Raw genomic sequence first — 14207 nt, 5'->3', positions numbered from 1 at the left:
CATGTTTGTTCACTGTAAAGGACTGTTTGTTTGTTCACTGTTACAAGGCTCGCGCTCCCGGCGTTCTAAGCCTCGCAACATAAACTTCTCTGTATTCAACGTTAACCTAGTATTCTCTATTATCCCATTTGATTTTTTTCAACGTGACATTTAACATAAATAGTTCTAATAAACTTAACAATAATTTTAATTCAGTCTTAAAAGCGCTTAAAATCTAACGAATGTAACCATGCGTAGTGATAAAAATGTATTTGTTCTGGTACGCAAAATAGTCTTAAAACAAGATGCGTTTGTGAAACACAATGTCCCCCTATATGACGTTTGACCTTGAAGGATGACCTTTACCTTGACCCTTCAACACTCAAAATGTGCAGCTCCATGAGATACACATGCATTTCAAATATAAAATTGCTAGCTTCAATATTGCAGAAGTGACATTACATGAGCAATTTTGACCCATATCTTTGACCTTGAAGGATGACCTTGACCTTTTACCACTCAAAATGTGCAGCTCCATTAGATACACATGCATGCCAAATATCAAGTTGCTATCTTTAATATTGCAAAAGTATTCATAAAATAAGCGAATTGGGCCACATATATTTGACCTCTTACCTTAAAGGATGACCTTGACCGTTCACCACTCAAATTGTGCAGCTCCATGAGATACACATCCATGCCAAATATCAAGTTGCTATCTTCAATATTTCAAAAGTGTTCATAAAATAAGCGATTTGGGCCACATATATTTGACCTCTGACCTTGAAGGATGACCTTGACCTTTCACTTCTCAAAATGTGCAGCTCCATGAGATACACATGCATGCCAAATATCAAGTTGCTATCTTCAATATTGCAAAAGTATTCATAAAATGAACGATTTTGGCCACATATATTTGACCTCTGCCCTTGTAGGATGACCTTGATCTTTCACCACTCAAAATATGCAGCTCCATGAGATACACATGCATGCCAAATATCAAGTTGCTATATTCAATATAGCAAAAGTTATTGCAAAATGTTAAAGTTGGCCCAACCAACCAACCAACAGACTAACCAACAGACCAACAGACAGGTCAAAAACAATATCCCCCACTACTATAGTGGGGGACATAAAAATTCACACACAAACTGTAAAACAACTAAAAATATCACCATATGAATCGATTCAATTTTACGCAGTAACCGAATTGTAACACATTACGACCCCAAAAAGAAGATATCTAATTTTCCTTTAAAATCCATCTAATAATCCATTTAACTCAATATTTGACGATTTTGCATATAGGGTCTTTAATAATTATTTTAGCATAGTTAAATAAAGACCCTTATGCCATCACTATATCCAAATGAGTTTACGAACTCAATAAACTTTCTTCTTCGTTACACGCTACGTCATGTACTCTAATTACTGCTGTTAAAATGAACCGGAGCAGTTTATCAAATAATAGCCGTTGGTAAACTCGGTTGCATTTGCAGATTTCTGCATACAAACATAATTATGTTTAAACTTGCACAATTTTTTATTTGTGTATGGTAAATGCGCTTATTGTACAAGAAAATAATTTAATATATAAATACACAAAGAATGAAAACATTCCATTACACAACAAAAAAATGAGTAGATAATACCCGTGTACAACATGGGACGTTCCGAATTCCAGTGTGGTGCTATTTTAACCATCTTATACTTTACACAGCTCTATGCCTAAAGTGAATTAAATCGGAAAGCAAAGATTTTTTATGAACTGTGCGATATTTGTATGGCTTGTTGTACATTCTTAAATCTCAAAAGTATATGCATGGGTTATAAACAATGCACATTACACGAAATAAGGAAAATGTGATAACTTGACAGTTCAAATATGTCGATATACAGTACATGTACATGTGAAATAAGTTGCGTTTATAATAAATCATCAATTTTTTTTGGGGGGAAATGATGCAATAAGTGTCATTTTCAGCTGATTCATCATTATACGGATGGCGAAAAATTATGTCATATGACTAGATTTAAAGGTTGAAGGTCGTATAATTTTGAAGATTAAGTTTTCTCGACTTTATTTCTTATGAAAAATCATTCAGTGGTAAAGTAAAACATAGTCCTAGCACGCGACAGGTATATCCCGCAGTGTTGAATACAGGCTAGTATATTTCATAAGGTGTTATACCGTCAATGTCGCGTTGAAAATGGGATAAATTTAATCTACAAGCTTTAATAATTTCTTTGATCCGATAAATCGAGCAAAAATAAAATATTGATTTATAATATTAATTTAAGAAATTGTATGCATATGCTGAAATCAACTGACTCGTTACCATCAATATGAAGAAAACAGCATTGAATAACCAACAAGAGCCTAAGCTCTCCATTATCATAACACAAACTGTTTACGCAAATAAACATAAATGCATAAAACATGTTGAAATGATACGCATATCTATGTATTAAGCATATATTCTTCTGTAAAACATAAATTTACTTTAACAATCAGTTTTGACAGCGTATAAGTTAAAATTCAAATAATGATATCTCATCATGATATTATACCGGTAATTACGGTAATACCCAATTCTGAGCAAGTATACAGGATCGATTTAAATATTTAAAGTCTTGTAAAGTGTGTGAATAATTGCTTACTAATTATGTGTGGAACTTAATTCAGTATCAAAGACTTTTGAACTGATCAGCAACAGAGGGCCCAATAATTCGGTAATTGTTTTACGGCTATTATATCAAAACTGGCCATGTTCCCTGACACAGTTCTGAACATCACTTTTTCTCAATACCACTCGTGTATCAAAATTTAATTATACAACGACATAAAGAAAAAGTCAATCGATATATGATTGCGTAATTTATTGCAGCGTTAATAAGTGAATATTAATACAGTTTATTTTACAAGAAAATGTAAAACATTTTAAACGCTATAAATATATTAAACCTTCTTTAAAACATACGGCTCTCCGGTTAAAGACTAAAAAGAATAACCAAGTGCCACTCATTTGTAGTTGTTATGTAAACTATTTATTAAAACATGTTCGCCAAAAGTAAACATTCAAATATAGTCTACATATGAATGCTGAACGAGTGCTTTCCAAACAATGGTACATGTATAAATATCAGTTTAATCGTTTAAGTACTCATCCGATGTCCTCAAATCTACTGTTTGTGAATCTTTTTATAAACTAGCCTTGTGCAAGATATTTGCAATAACTGTCAGCTCGTTTCAGCCAAAACCATAAATGTAACGTTTGGTGAAACTGCGGTATGACTAAATAGCAAAGCAAATAAAACCACCCAAATTAAATCAAATACCTTGACATAACCACAAAACTAATAGACATAAACAAAAGTAAACATTCCATGTCATAATTGAACTTCCAGAAACCTGAAAAACTCAAGTTTGCTTCCCCATACGTAATACGTTTAATATTTCCTCCTTGAAATCACTTCTTTATATTGAAGGATGGTTTCATTCCGTGTCTGGGTCATTGCAAGGCAAGCACGTTTTGATTCTGATGATATTTGCTTTTATAATTGGATCGATAAACACTACTGTTTGTTCATTGCCGAAGAGAAGAAGTAATTGTATCACTGTAAATAGGTTGACGTGTAGGACTGGCACATACCTCACAAATAGATAGCACTGACACAGGGATACAAAGTGTTTCGTGTTTCATGTTTCATGTTTAATTCTAATGAATACACTTTCTTAATTTATAGCCGTACAAACACGCATATTTAAGTAAGCTCGTGTTTATATCTATATAAAAAAACACTCAACAGACTAACGCTAACACGTGTACCTAATCGTTTAGCAGCTGTACCGCCTGAGTAGTAATCGGCGAACGTGTTTTTACGGATTCAATTTATTCACATAACATGTACCTTAAATAAATTGTCTTCCAATCAGTTACTTATTGCTGAAAAATACAGCAACAGATTCAAAAATGCATTGTTCAATTTAAAATGATATTAAATAACCGAACTAGGACGAAATGCCCATTTTATGATCGAATAAGCATTAATTGTATACTTGATTTATACTTGCATAAGTAAAAGAATAGTAATGAGTATCTTACAACTTTGCACATACACATATTCCCATTAAGTGAAGACCTTTCATTAAGGACCGTGTAAAGGAAGATAGTGTCTGTATAATAAATTGAGAAGATTTTAACATAAATCACATATACACAAACGTGGGTGTTTTATTCAAAACGGGCAGTTTATTTCCATGTACTTACAATTACTTTTCTATGATTGTGCATAAAAACGATGCTAGTGAGATGATGGTGACTATCGTTGTATGATTAATCTCACGATTCAGGTTATAATAACATGTTATTGATTTTTGTTTTAAAGTGCTGATGATGAAAATGTCATTATGGTAGCTATGATGATGATGAGAAGGGGGACGACAATGATGATGAAGAATAAGAAGAAAACAAGAAGGCGAAGAAGAAGAAGAAGAAGAAGATGATGATAGTGATAGTGCTGATGATGGTGGTGGTGATGATGATGATGATGATGATGATGGTGATGATGATGGTGATGATGATGATGATGCTGCTGCTGCTGCTGCTGCTGCTGCTGAAGATGATGATGATACCGCTGCTGCTGATGATGATCATCATCATGATGATGATGATGATGATGATGATGATGATGATGATGGTGATGATGATGATGATGATGATGATGATGATGATGATGATGATGATGATGATGATGATGATGATGATGATGATGATGATGATGATGATGATAATGATGATACAAGTTTTTGTAGATTTGCTCGACATCAGTAAACGTGACACGGAATGTTGCTTATGGCATCTTATCAGTAAGCAAATTTTAAGTCCAACGCTGCTTTATATAAGCTGTTTTTACGTGCTGATGTAACGGGAACACGTGAAAAAAGTGTGCATGACTGATCTGAAATCTCATTGCAACCTATTTTTTGAAAGTTAAAACATATGAACAAAATGTGAACGACATTACCGCGAATCCATACTGCAGTTTTCGATTCTGGCTGATTTGTGTCATCGCGCTGTGGCGGGCTTACGGGTCGGAGTGTCACCAACACGACAACCAGCAAAAACGATACATATACACTTTATAACGACGAAATTATTGCTTCATGTCATACTTGTGGTATCGGTGCTGTCATGTCGATCTGGCGGGTGTTTATATCGCTTTTAATTGAGCTGCGTTAAGAGAAAAATGGGCTTAATGCATGTGCGTAAATTGTCGCCCTAGATTAACCTGTGTATTCCGCACAGGCTAATAAAGTAAGACACTTTCCGCTTTTATGGTATTTTTTGTTTCAATGAAGTCTCTCCTTACAGAAAATCAAGTTTAGGCGGAAAGTTTCGTCCTTGATTAACCTGTGCGGACTGCACAGTCTAATCTGGGATGACGCTTTACGCACATGCATTAAGCTCAGTTTTCTCAGAACAAGGCTCATTTGTATTAGCGTGTTGGTGGGTGAGACGATCGCAAACACGACGACACGTAAGAACGACAAATATACCCGTATTGTCGTATCGGCGCCTCTTTTAGTTCCGGCGGGTATGTTTGTCGTTTTGGTCGAAATAACAGTATGTCAGCAATTCATACACTCAGTCCATATGGTCAGCATATATAGCAAGTGCATATAGAACAGTATCATATGTGTGCATCGCATTGATCTTTAATTCCATATGAGTCATTATGTTGTTGATGTTTGTAATCTTAAAGTCTTGGGACGATTTATAACATTTTTACTTGATTGCCTTCTTTTATTTTAGGAAATTGAATCACGTTTCTACAAAAAGATAATTTCAAATATTTATCTTAACTCTGGCTTAAGTTTAGGTATGCCAACTTTAAAAGGGGTGAATCATAATAAATTTGTGTCGTTTAACTCGAGCTTTATTGTCTGCATAGCATACCGTATTCTTTTATGTCGTTATATAGCATTACTGCAAAAAAGCACAGAGCAAGATTCAATAAAGATTGATGACGTGTGGCGTGGTGTTTAAGTCATTATGTACATTTGAAACTAAAATGAGACAGATATTGAACAACGGAGTCATTTTCGGGATGGCCGAATTTGGAGCGCATTTTCGTGATACCACTTGCTGACCTTGTTTTTATGTGATATAAGGCGTTCACTTTCAGAATAAGTATCATTTGATCTTGCGAAACAAAGGATCGCACGTCGTCATCATGCAAGCTCTGGTCGTTTTCATCTCGGCTATAGTGGTGTGCTACGTAAGTACATATTTTGATGCACACATGTGCTTGAAATGTCGGTCAACATGCTTTATGCATGACATTGGATTATTGTATTAGACGTATATTTAACATAAAACTTGGTTGGCATTTTGGTCAAATTGTATTCGCAATATAAGAAATCGTATACAAAGCGACTTCAAAGTAATTGCATTCCGTAAATTGTTGTTTTAATTTGTATCATTATTATTTCTAAATAGTTATTATGATTGTGATTATTATCATTACTATTACTATTATAATTTGAGTCGCGTTCTGAAAAAAATGGACATAATTCTTGTGCGTAAATTGTCAACCCATATTAGCCTGTGTAGCTCGCCCGGGCTAATCAGGGACGACACTATCCGCTTTTATGACATTTTTCGATTAAATGAAGTCTCTTTTGAGCAAAAATTCAATTTATGAGGAAAGTGTCGTCACTGATTAGCCTGTGTGGACTGCACATGCTAATCTGGGACGACACTTTACTCACATGCATTATGCCCAGTTTTCTCAGAACACGACTCATTTCATTAGTAAAACGATATTTATAACAGTGTTCCAATAGGGCTACTCGGTATTGTGTTTCTCTGACCGCTTGTGTATATGGGAATGAATGCGAGAACAAGAGAAGAGTGAGCAAAAAACAATATCATGATGCGAGATGGAAAGTTATTAATCACGGTCTCGCATTGTAATCTCGTATTATCACATATTGGGCTCGTGTTTTGGCATCGTTATTTCGCTATTCGTGTCGTGTTCTTCTTTTTTCGCACTCGTTATCCCGGAAACGAAAATGCAAAGAAGCAATATAGCCCTATCGAAACATCGTAGAAGTAACCTTGGAAACAGTACGGCTTTAAAATTAACAGGTGTATTTTTTTTTTTTTTAATCAGAAGCATTATAGTCTGTGGTAATAATCCTGAAACGTGGACTACAACTATCAATAGGACATAGCCTTGCGTCAAACACGCACAATTCATCAGGTTTCAGACATGGACTGAATGCCCATAATATGTCCATTTCAAGGGTGCTACCACAACACATCGTCCCCACAGCACGCACGCCCACACAGGACACCACTCAACCCAGGCGCATGTCTCCCATGAACCCAACGAGGTCGAGACCATATCGTTTCAATTTTCGTTTCAAACGGTGAGTTCCAATAATTGAACACCTGTTTCAAGTGTGAATTGAGATTTAAAACGCGTTTAATGAGATAAATCCTCAGTGTTCGCGACATGTATGTGTATATAACAACCGGTCATTTGTGCAGTTACCCTGTTATTCTAAGTTTACATTTCATTGCTTTTGTTAAATACTCACTATAAGAGGGCTCGAATGATAACAATGTATCACAGAACATGTCTATATGCCTTTATTAAGAAAAAGATAGTCGATAAATCAACATTACCTGAATAAAAAATGCTTTATAAACAAAATATATTAATTTTGCCATTTCAAAAACCTATTTTTGAGCCTCGCTTCGGGGAATCCATGTGTGTAGTGTCGTTAAAGAGTAGTCCGCGCAGTCCGCATAGGTCTATCAGGGAATACTTTTATCGTTTTTATGGAAATTGTATCTGTTCTTACAGGGTCACCTCCTAGTAAAAGTCCATCCCGACAAGAACACGCTAAACTGCTACATCGCAACACTTAGTGACGCTGAGCACGCGCAGATCCATACCGACGCCGGCATGAGGGCCATTGAGGTAGGGTCATTGACTCACATGGATATAATAGAGCATCGCTGTTGAGAAACGTGTTTAATGCATTCTCGTCAAGTGTCGTTCAAGAGGAATTTCCTCAAGAAGAATCTTCCTTTGAGACGAAAAATAAAATAAAAGCGGAGAGTATCGTCAATTATCATCTGAAACTTTACGCACAGCATTAAACCCGCTTTTCAGAAAGCGACGCTCAATTTTAATACAATTGTATACATCTATATAACTCTTGACATGAAAGGGAATTCCCCGTCATTGGTACTAAGCAATCCCATTATTTGAATAATATATCGTACGTAGGCAATGTATACCACTTTAACATACGCATTTCGACTACTGTCATTCTTATTTCAATTGATTAATCTTTTATGAATTACCATTTTAGCTTTTGGATTTTACACGTTTGGAAGTTAAATAAACACACGCGTTCAGTATGTTTTTTAGTACCCAAAGCGTACGCGGTTATGTGTGTGGTGGTAATTTTATGGGATTAAGCAACACGTGTAAAAGCTAAGGAGGATTTGTTTTAATATAACAAAACCCGGATCCGTGAGATCTCTTGTAAAATCTGCGGACTATGAGTTAGATTTCACGTTAAGATGACCTTTTGCAGAACCAATCAAATAATTGAACGAAAAATATTGCACAGACTAGTCAAAAATAAAAATCGTCGTACGAAATATAAACACCAGTTGAGTGGTTAACAACCTAAATATATGAATCATTCGGTAAAGTAAAATACTACTTAACAGGACTATTATTTTTGCCAAATGCTATTTCGTTTGACCTATTTAACTTCCATATTGCCTTGAACGTTTATTGAACGTGATCTTCAATAAGAAGTATTCACAGACACAGTTTAATTTTATTTTGATATTGATTCCCCAAAAATAATTAAATTAAAAAGGTTTATTTAATTAAATGGGTCGCATTTATAAAGAAGAATCAGCCCACTATTTGTTTCTATTTACAGTAATCAGACAAAGGAATGTATGCAAATAATACGGTACATCTATTTCAGTTGAGACTGCTCGCCGCGCTGTCTACCGCAACCATGGTTACGGACAAGACGACTCTTGATCAACATGACGTTCAGGCCTGCGGTGCTCACACCACCAAAACACCCAGTTTTTACACCATCATGGCGTAAATGGCCCGAGAGACCTTTACTGGTGTTGCGAAATTGAGTAAAATAAACAAAAATAGTCTCATGTTTGATCACTGTTAAGGACTGTTTGTTTGTTCACTGTTACAAGGCGCGCGCTCCCGGCGTTCTAAGCCTCGCAACATAAACTTCTCTGTATTCAACGCTAACCTAGTATTCTCTATTATCCCATTTGATGTTTTTCAACGTGACATTTAACATAAATAGTTCAAATAACCTTAACAATAATTTTAATTCAGTCTTAATAGCGCTTAAAATCTAACGAATGTAACCATGTGTAGTGATAAAAATGTATTTGTTCTGGTACGCAAAATAGTCTTAAAACAAGATGCGTTTGTGAAACACAATGTCCCCCTATATGACGTTTGACCTTGAAGGATGACCTTGACCTTGACCCTTCACCACTCAAAATGTACAGCTCCATGAGATACACATGCATTTCAAATATAAAATTGCTAGCTTCAATATTGCAGAAGTGACATTACATGAGCAATTTTGAACCATATATTTGACCTTGAAGGATGACCTTGACCTTTCACCACTCAAAATGTGCAGCTCCATGAGATACACATGCATGCCAAATATCAAGTTGCTATCTTTAATATTGCAAAAGTATTCATAAAATAAGCGATTTGGGCCACATATATTTGACCTCTTACCTTAAAGGATGACCATGACCTTTCACTACTCAAAATGTGCAGCTCCATGAGATACACATGCATGCCAAATATCAAGTTGCTATCTTCAATATTGCAAAAGTATTCATAAAATGAACGATTTTGGCCACACATATTTGACCTCTGACCTTGAATGATGACATTGACCTTGACCTTTCACCACTCAAAATGTGCAGTTCTATGAGATACACATGCATGCCAAATATCAAGTTGCTATATTCAATATAGCAAAAGTTATTGCAAAATGTTAAAGTTGGCCGAACCAACCAACCAACCAACAGACCAACCAACAAACCAACAGACCAACAGACAGGGCAAGAACAATATGTCCCCCACTACTATAGTGGGGGACATAAAAATTCACACACAAACTGTAAAACAACTAAAAATATCACCATAAGAATCGATTCAATTTTACGCAGTAACCGAATTGTAACACATTACGACCGCAAAAAAGAAGATTTTAATTATCCTTTAAAATCCATCTAATAATCCATTTAACTCAATAATTGACGATTTTGCATATAGGGTCTTTAATAATTATTTTAGCATAGTTAAATAAAGACCCTTATGCCATCACTATATCCAAATGAGTTTACAAACTCAATAAACTTTCTTCTTCGTTACACGCTACGTCATGTACTCTAATAACTGCTGTTAAAATGAACCGGAGCAGTTTATCAAATAATAGCCGTTGGTAAACTCGGTTGCATTTGCAGATTTCTGCATACAAACATAATTATGTTTAAACTTACACAATTTTTTATTTGTCTATGGTAAATGCGCTTATTGTACAAGAAAATAATTTAATATATAAATACACAAAGAATGAAAACATTCCATTACACAACAAATAAATGAGTAAATAATACCCGTGTACAAAATGGGACGTTCCGAATTCCAGTGTGGTGCGATTTTTACCATCTTATACTTTACACAGCTATATGCCTAACGTGAATTAAATCGGAAAGCAAAGATTTTTAATGAACTGTGCGATATTTGTATGGCTTGTTGTACATTCTTAAATCTCAAAAGTATATGCATGGGTTATAAACAATGCACATTACACGAAATAAGGAAAATGTGATAAATTGACAATTCAAATATGTCGATATACAGTACATGTACATGTGAAATAAGTTGCGTTTATAATAAATCGTCAAATTTTTTTGGGGGAAAATGATGCAATAAGTGTCATTTTCAGCTGATTCATCATTATACGGATGGCGAAAAATTTTGTCATATGACTAGATTTAAAGGTTGAAGGTCGTATAATTTTGAAGCTAAAGTTTTCTCGACTTTATTTCTTATGAAAAATCATTCAGTGGTAAAGTAAAACATAGTCCTAGCACGCGACAGGTATATCCCGCAGTGTTGAATACAGGCTAGTATATTTCATAAGGTGTTATACCGTCAATGTCGCTTTGAAAATGGGATAAATTTAATCTACAAGCTTAAATAATTTCTTTGATCCGATAAATCAAGCAAAAATAAAATATTGATTTATAATATTAATTTAAGAAATTGTATGCATATGCTGAAATCAACTGACTCGTAACCATCAATATGAAGAAAACAGCATTGAATAACCAACAAGAGCCTAAGCTCTCCATTATCATAACACAAACTGTCTACGCATAAAAACATAAATGCATAAAACATGTTGAAATGATACGCATATCTATGTATTAATGCATATATTCTTCTGCAAAACATAAATTTACTTTAACAATCAGTTTTGAGAGCGTATAAGTTAAAATTCAAATAATGATATCTCTTCATGATATTATACCGGTAATTACGGTAATACCCAATTCTGAGCAGGTATACAGGATCGATTTAAATATTTAAAGTCTTGTAAAGTGTGTGAATAATTGCTTACTAATTATGTGTGGAACTTAATTCAGTATCAAAGACTTTTAAACTGATCAGCAACAGAGGGCCCAATAATTCGGTAATTGTTTTACGGCTTTCATATCAAAACTGGCCATGTTCCCTGACACAGTGCTAAACATCACTTTTTCTCAATACCACTCGTGTATCAAAATTTAATTATACAACGACATACAGAAAAGTCAATCGATATATGATTGCGTAATATATTGCAGCGTTAATAAGTGAATATTAATACAGTTTATTTTACAAGAAAATGTAAAACATTTAAACGCTTTTAATATATTAAACCTTCTTTAAAACATACGGCTCTCCGGTTAAAGAATAAAAACAATAACCAAGTGCTACTCATTTGTAGTTGTTATGTAAACTATTTATTAATATATGTTCGCCAAAAGTAAACATTCAGATATAGTCTACATATGAATGCTGAACGAGTGCTTTCCAAACACTGGTACATGTATAAATATCAGTTTAATCGTTTAAGAACTCATTCGATGTCCCCAAATCTACTGTTTGTGAATCTTTTCATAAACTGGCCTTGTGCAAGATATTTGCAATAACTGTCAGCTCGTTTCAGCCAAAACCATAAATGTAACGTTTGGTGAAACTGCGGAATTACTGAATAGCAAAGCCAATAAAACCACCCAAATTAAATAAAATACCTTGACATAACCACAAAACTAATAGACATAAACAAAAGTAAACATTCCATGTCATAATTGAACTTCCAGAAACCTGAAAAACTCAAGTTTGCTTCCCCATACGTAATACGTTTAATATTTCCTCCTTGAAATCACTTCTTTATATTGAAGGATGGTTTCATTCCGTGTCTGTGTCATTGAAAGGCAACCACGTTCTGATTATGATGATATTTGCTTTTATAATTAGATCGATAAACACTACTGTTTGTTCATTGCCGAAGAGAAGAAGAAATTGTATCACTGTAAATAGGTTGACGTGTAGGACTGGCACATATCTCACAAATAGATAACACTGACACAAAGTGTTTCGTGTTTCATGTTTAATTCTAATGAATACACTTTCTTAATTTATAGCCGTACAAACACACATATTTAAGTAAGCTCGTGAATATATCTATAAAAAAACACTCAACAGACTAACGCTAACACGTGTACCTAATCGTTTAGCAGCCGTACCGCCTGAGTAGTAATCGGCGTACATGTGCGTGTTTTGCGGATTCAATTTATTCACATAAATTGTACCTAAAATAAATTGTCTTCCAATCAGTTACTTATTACTGAAAAATACAGCAACAGGTTCAAAAATGCATTGTTCAATTGAAAATGATATTAAATAACCGAACTAGGACGAAATGCCCATTTTATGATCGAATAAGCATTAATTGTATGCTTGATTTATTCTTGCATAAGTTAAAGAATAGTAATGAGTATCTTACAACTTTACACATACAAATATTCCCATTAAGTGAGGACCTTTCATTAAGGACCGTGTAAAGAAAGATAGTGTCTGTATAATAAATTGAGAAGATTTCAACATAAATCACATATACACAAACGTGGGTGTTTTATTCAAAACGGGCTGTTAATTTCCATGTAATTTCAATTACTTTTCTATGATTGTGCATAAAAACGATGCTGGTGAGATGATGGTGACTATGATTGCAAGATTATGCTCACGATTAAGATTATAATAACAGATTATTGTTTTTTGTCTTAAAGTGCTTATGATGAAAATATTATTATGGTAGCTATGATGATGATGAGAAGGGGGAGGACAATGATGATGAAGAATAAGAAGAAAACAAGAAGGCGAATAAGAAGAAGAAGATGATGTTGATAGTGATAGTGATGATGATGATGATGATGATGATGATGATGATGATGATGATGATGATGATGATGATGATGATGATGATGATGATGATGATGATGATGATGATGATGATGATGATGATGATGAAAGAACGGTATGTCAGCAATTTATACACTAAGCCCATATAGTCAGTAAATATAGCTAGTCCATATAGTCAGTGAACATTCTGGTATGTGTTAATCGCATGGATCTTTAATTCCCTTTCACACACATGTTTTTGTTGTTTTCTTTTTTAAGTCTTGGGACGATTTTTCACGAATGCTTCAACTAAATGATTTAACAATTTAATTTGATTGCTTTCTTTTATCAAAGGAATCTGTTTCAAGTTTCTACAAGTAGACACTGATAAATGTTTTTATTAACTCTGCCTTTTATGTCAGCACATATATAACTGTTTTCTGTTGATTGTTATGTAGCATAAGTGAAAAATAAAACAGAGCTAGTTCCTTCAACGACTGGTGACGTGTGACGTGGTGATATATTGATTATATATATTTGAAACTAAAATGAGACATATATAGAACAACGAAGGCGTGATGACCGAATTGGGAGCGCAATTTCGCAATACCAGTTTTGACCCTGTTTTATGTGTGATACTACATTAGGCATTTACTTTAAGAATAAATATC

The 14207-nt window shown here is 34.3% G+C and overlaps 1 protein-coding gene across 1 annotated transcript; it reads left to right on the top strand.

Moving 5' to 3' along the window:
- The first annotated feature begins 6123 nt into the window (after nucleotides 1–6123).
- Nucleotides 6124–9195, top strand: LOC127838958 (uncharacterized). The gene is made up of 4 exons (XM_052367092.1): nucleotides 6124–6261; nucleotides 7292–7417; nucleotides 7858–7974; nucleotides 9008–9195. The coding sequence occupies exons 1-4, from the start codon at nucleotides 6217–6219 to the stop codon at nucleotides 9134–9136; spliced, it is 417 nt and encodes a 138-aa protein (XP_052223052.1). The 5' UTR covers nucleotides 6124–6216; the 3' UTR covers nucleotides 9137–9195.
- The last annotated feature ends 5012 nt before the right edge of the window (nucleotides 9196–14207 follow it).

This window comes from Dreissena polymorpha, chromosome 7 (genome assembly GCF_020536995.1).
Source record: "Dreissena polymorpha isolate Duluth1 chromosome 7, UMN_Dpol_1.0, whole genome shotgun sequence".
NCBI classification, from domain to species: domain Eukaryota; kingdom Metazoa; phylum Mollusca; class Bivalvia; order Myida; family Dreissenidae; genus Dreissena; species Dreissena polymorpha.
Note: the sequence above shows the minus strand (reverse complement) of the source record. Positions and strands in the feature narration are given on the sequence as shown.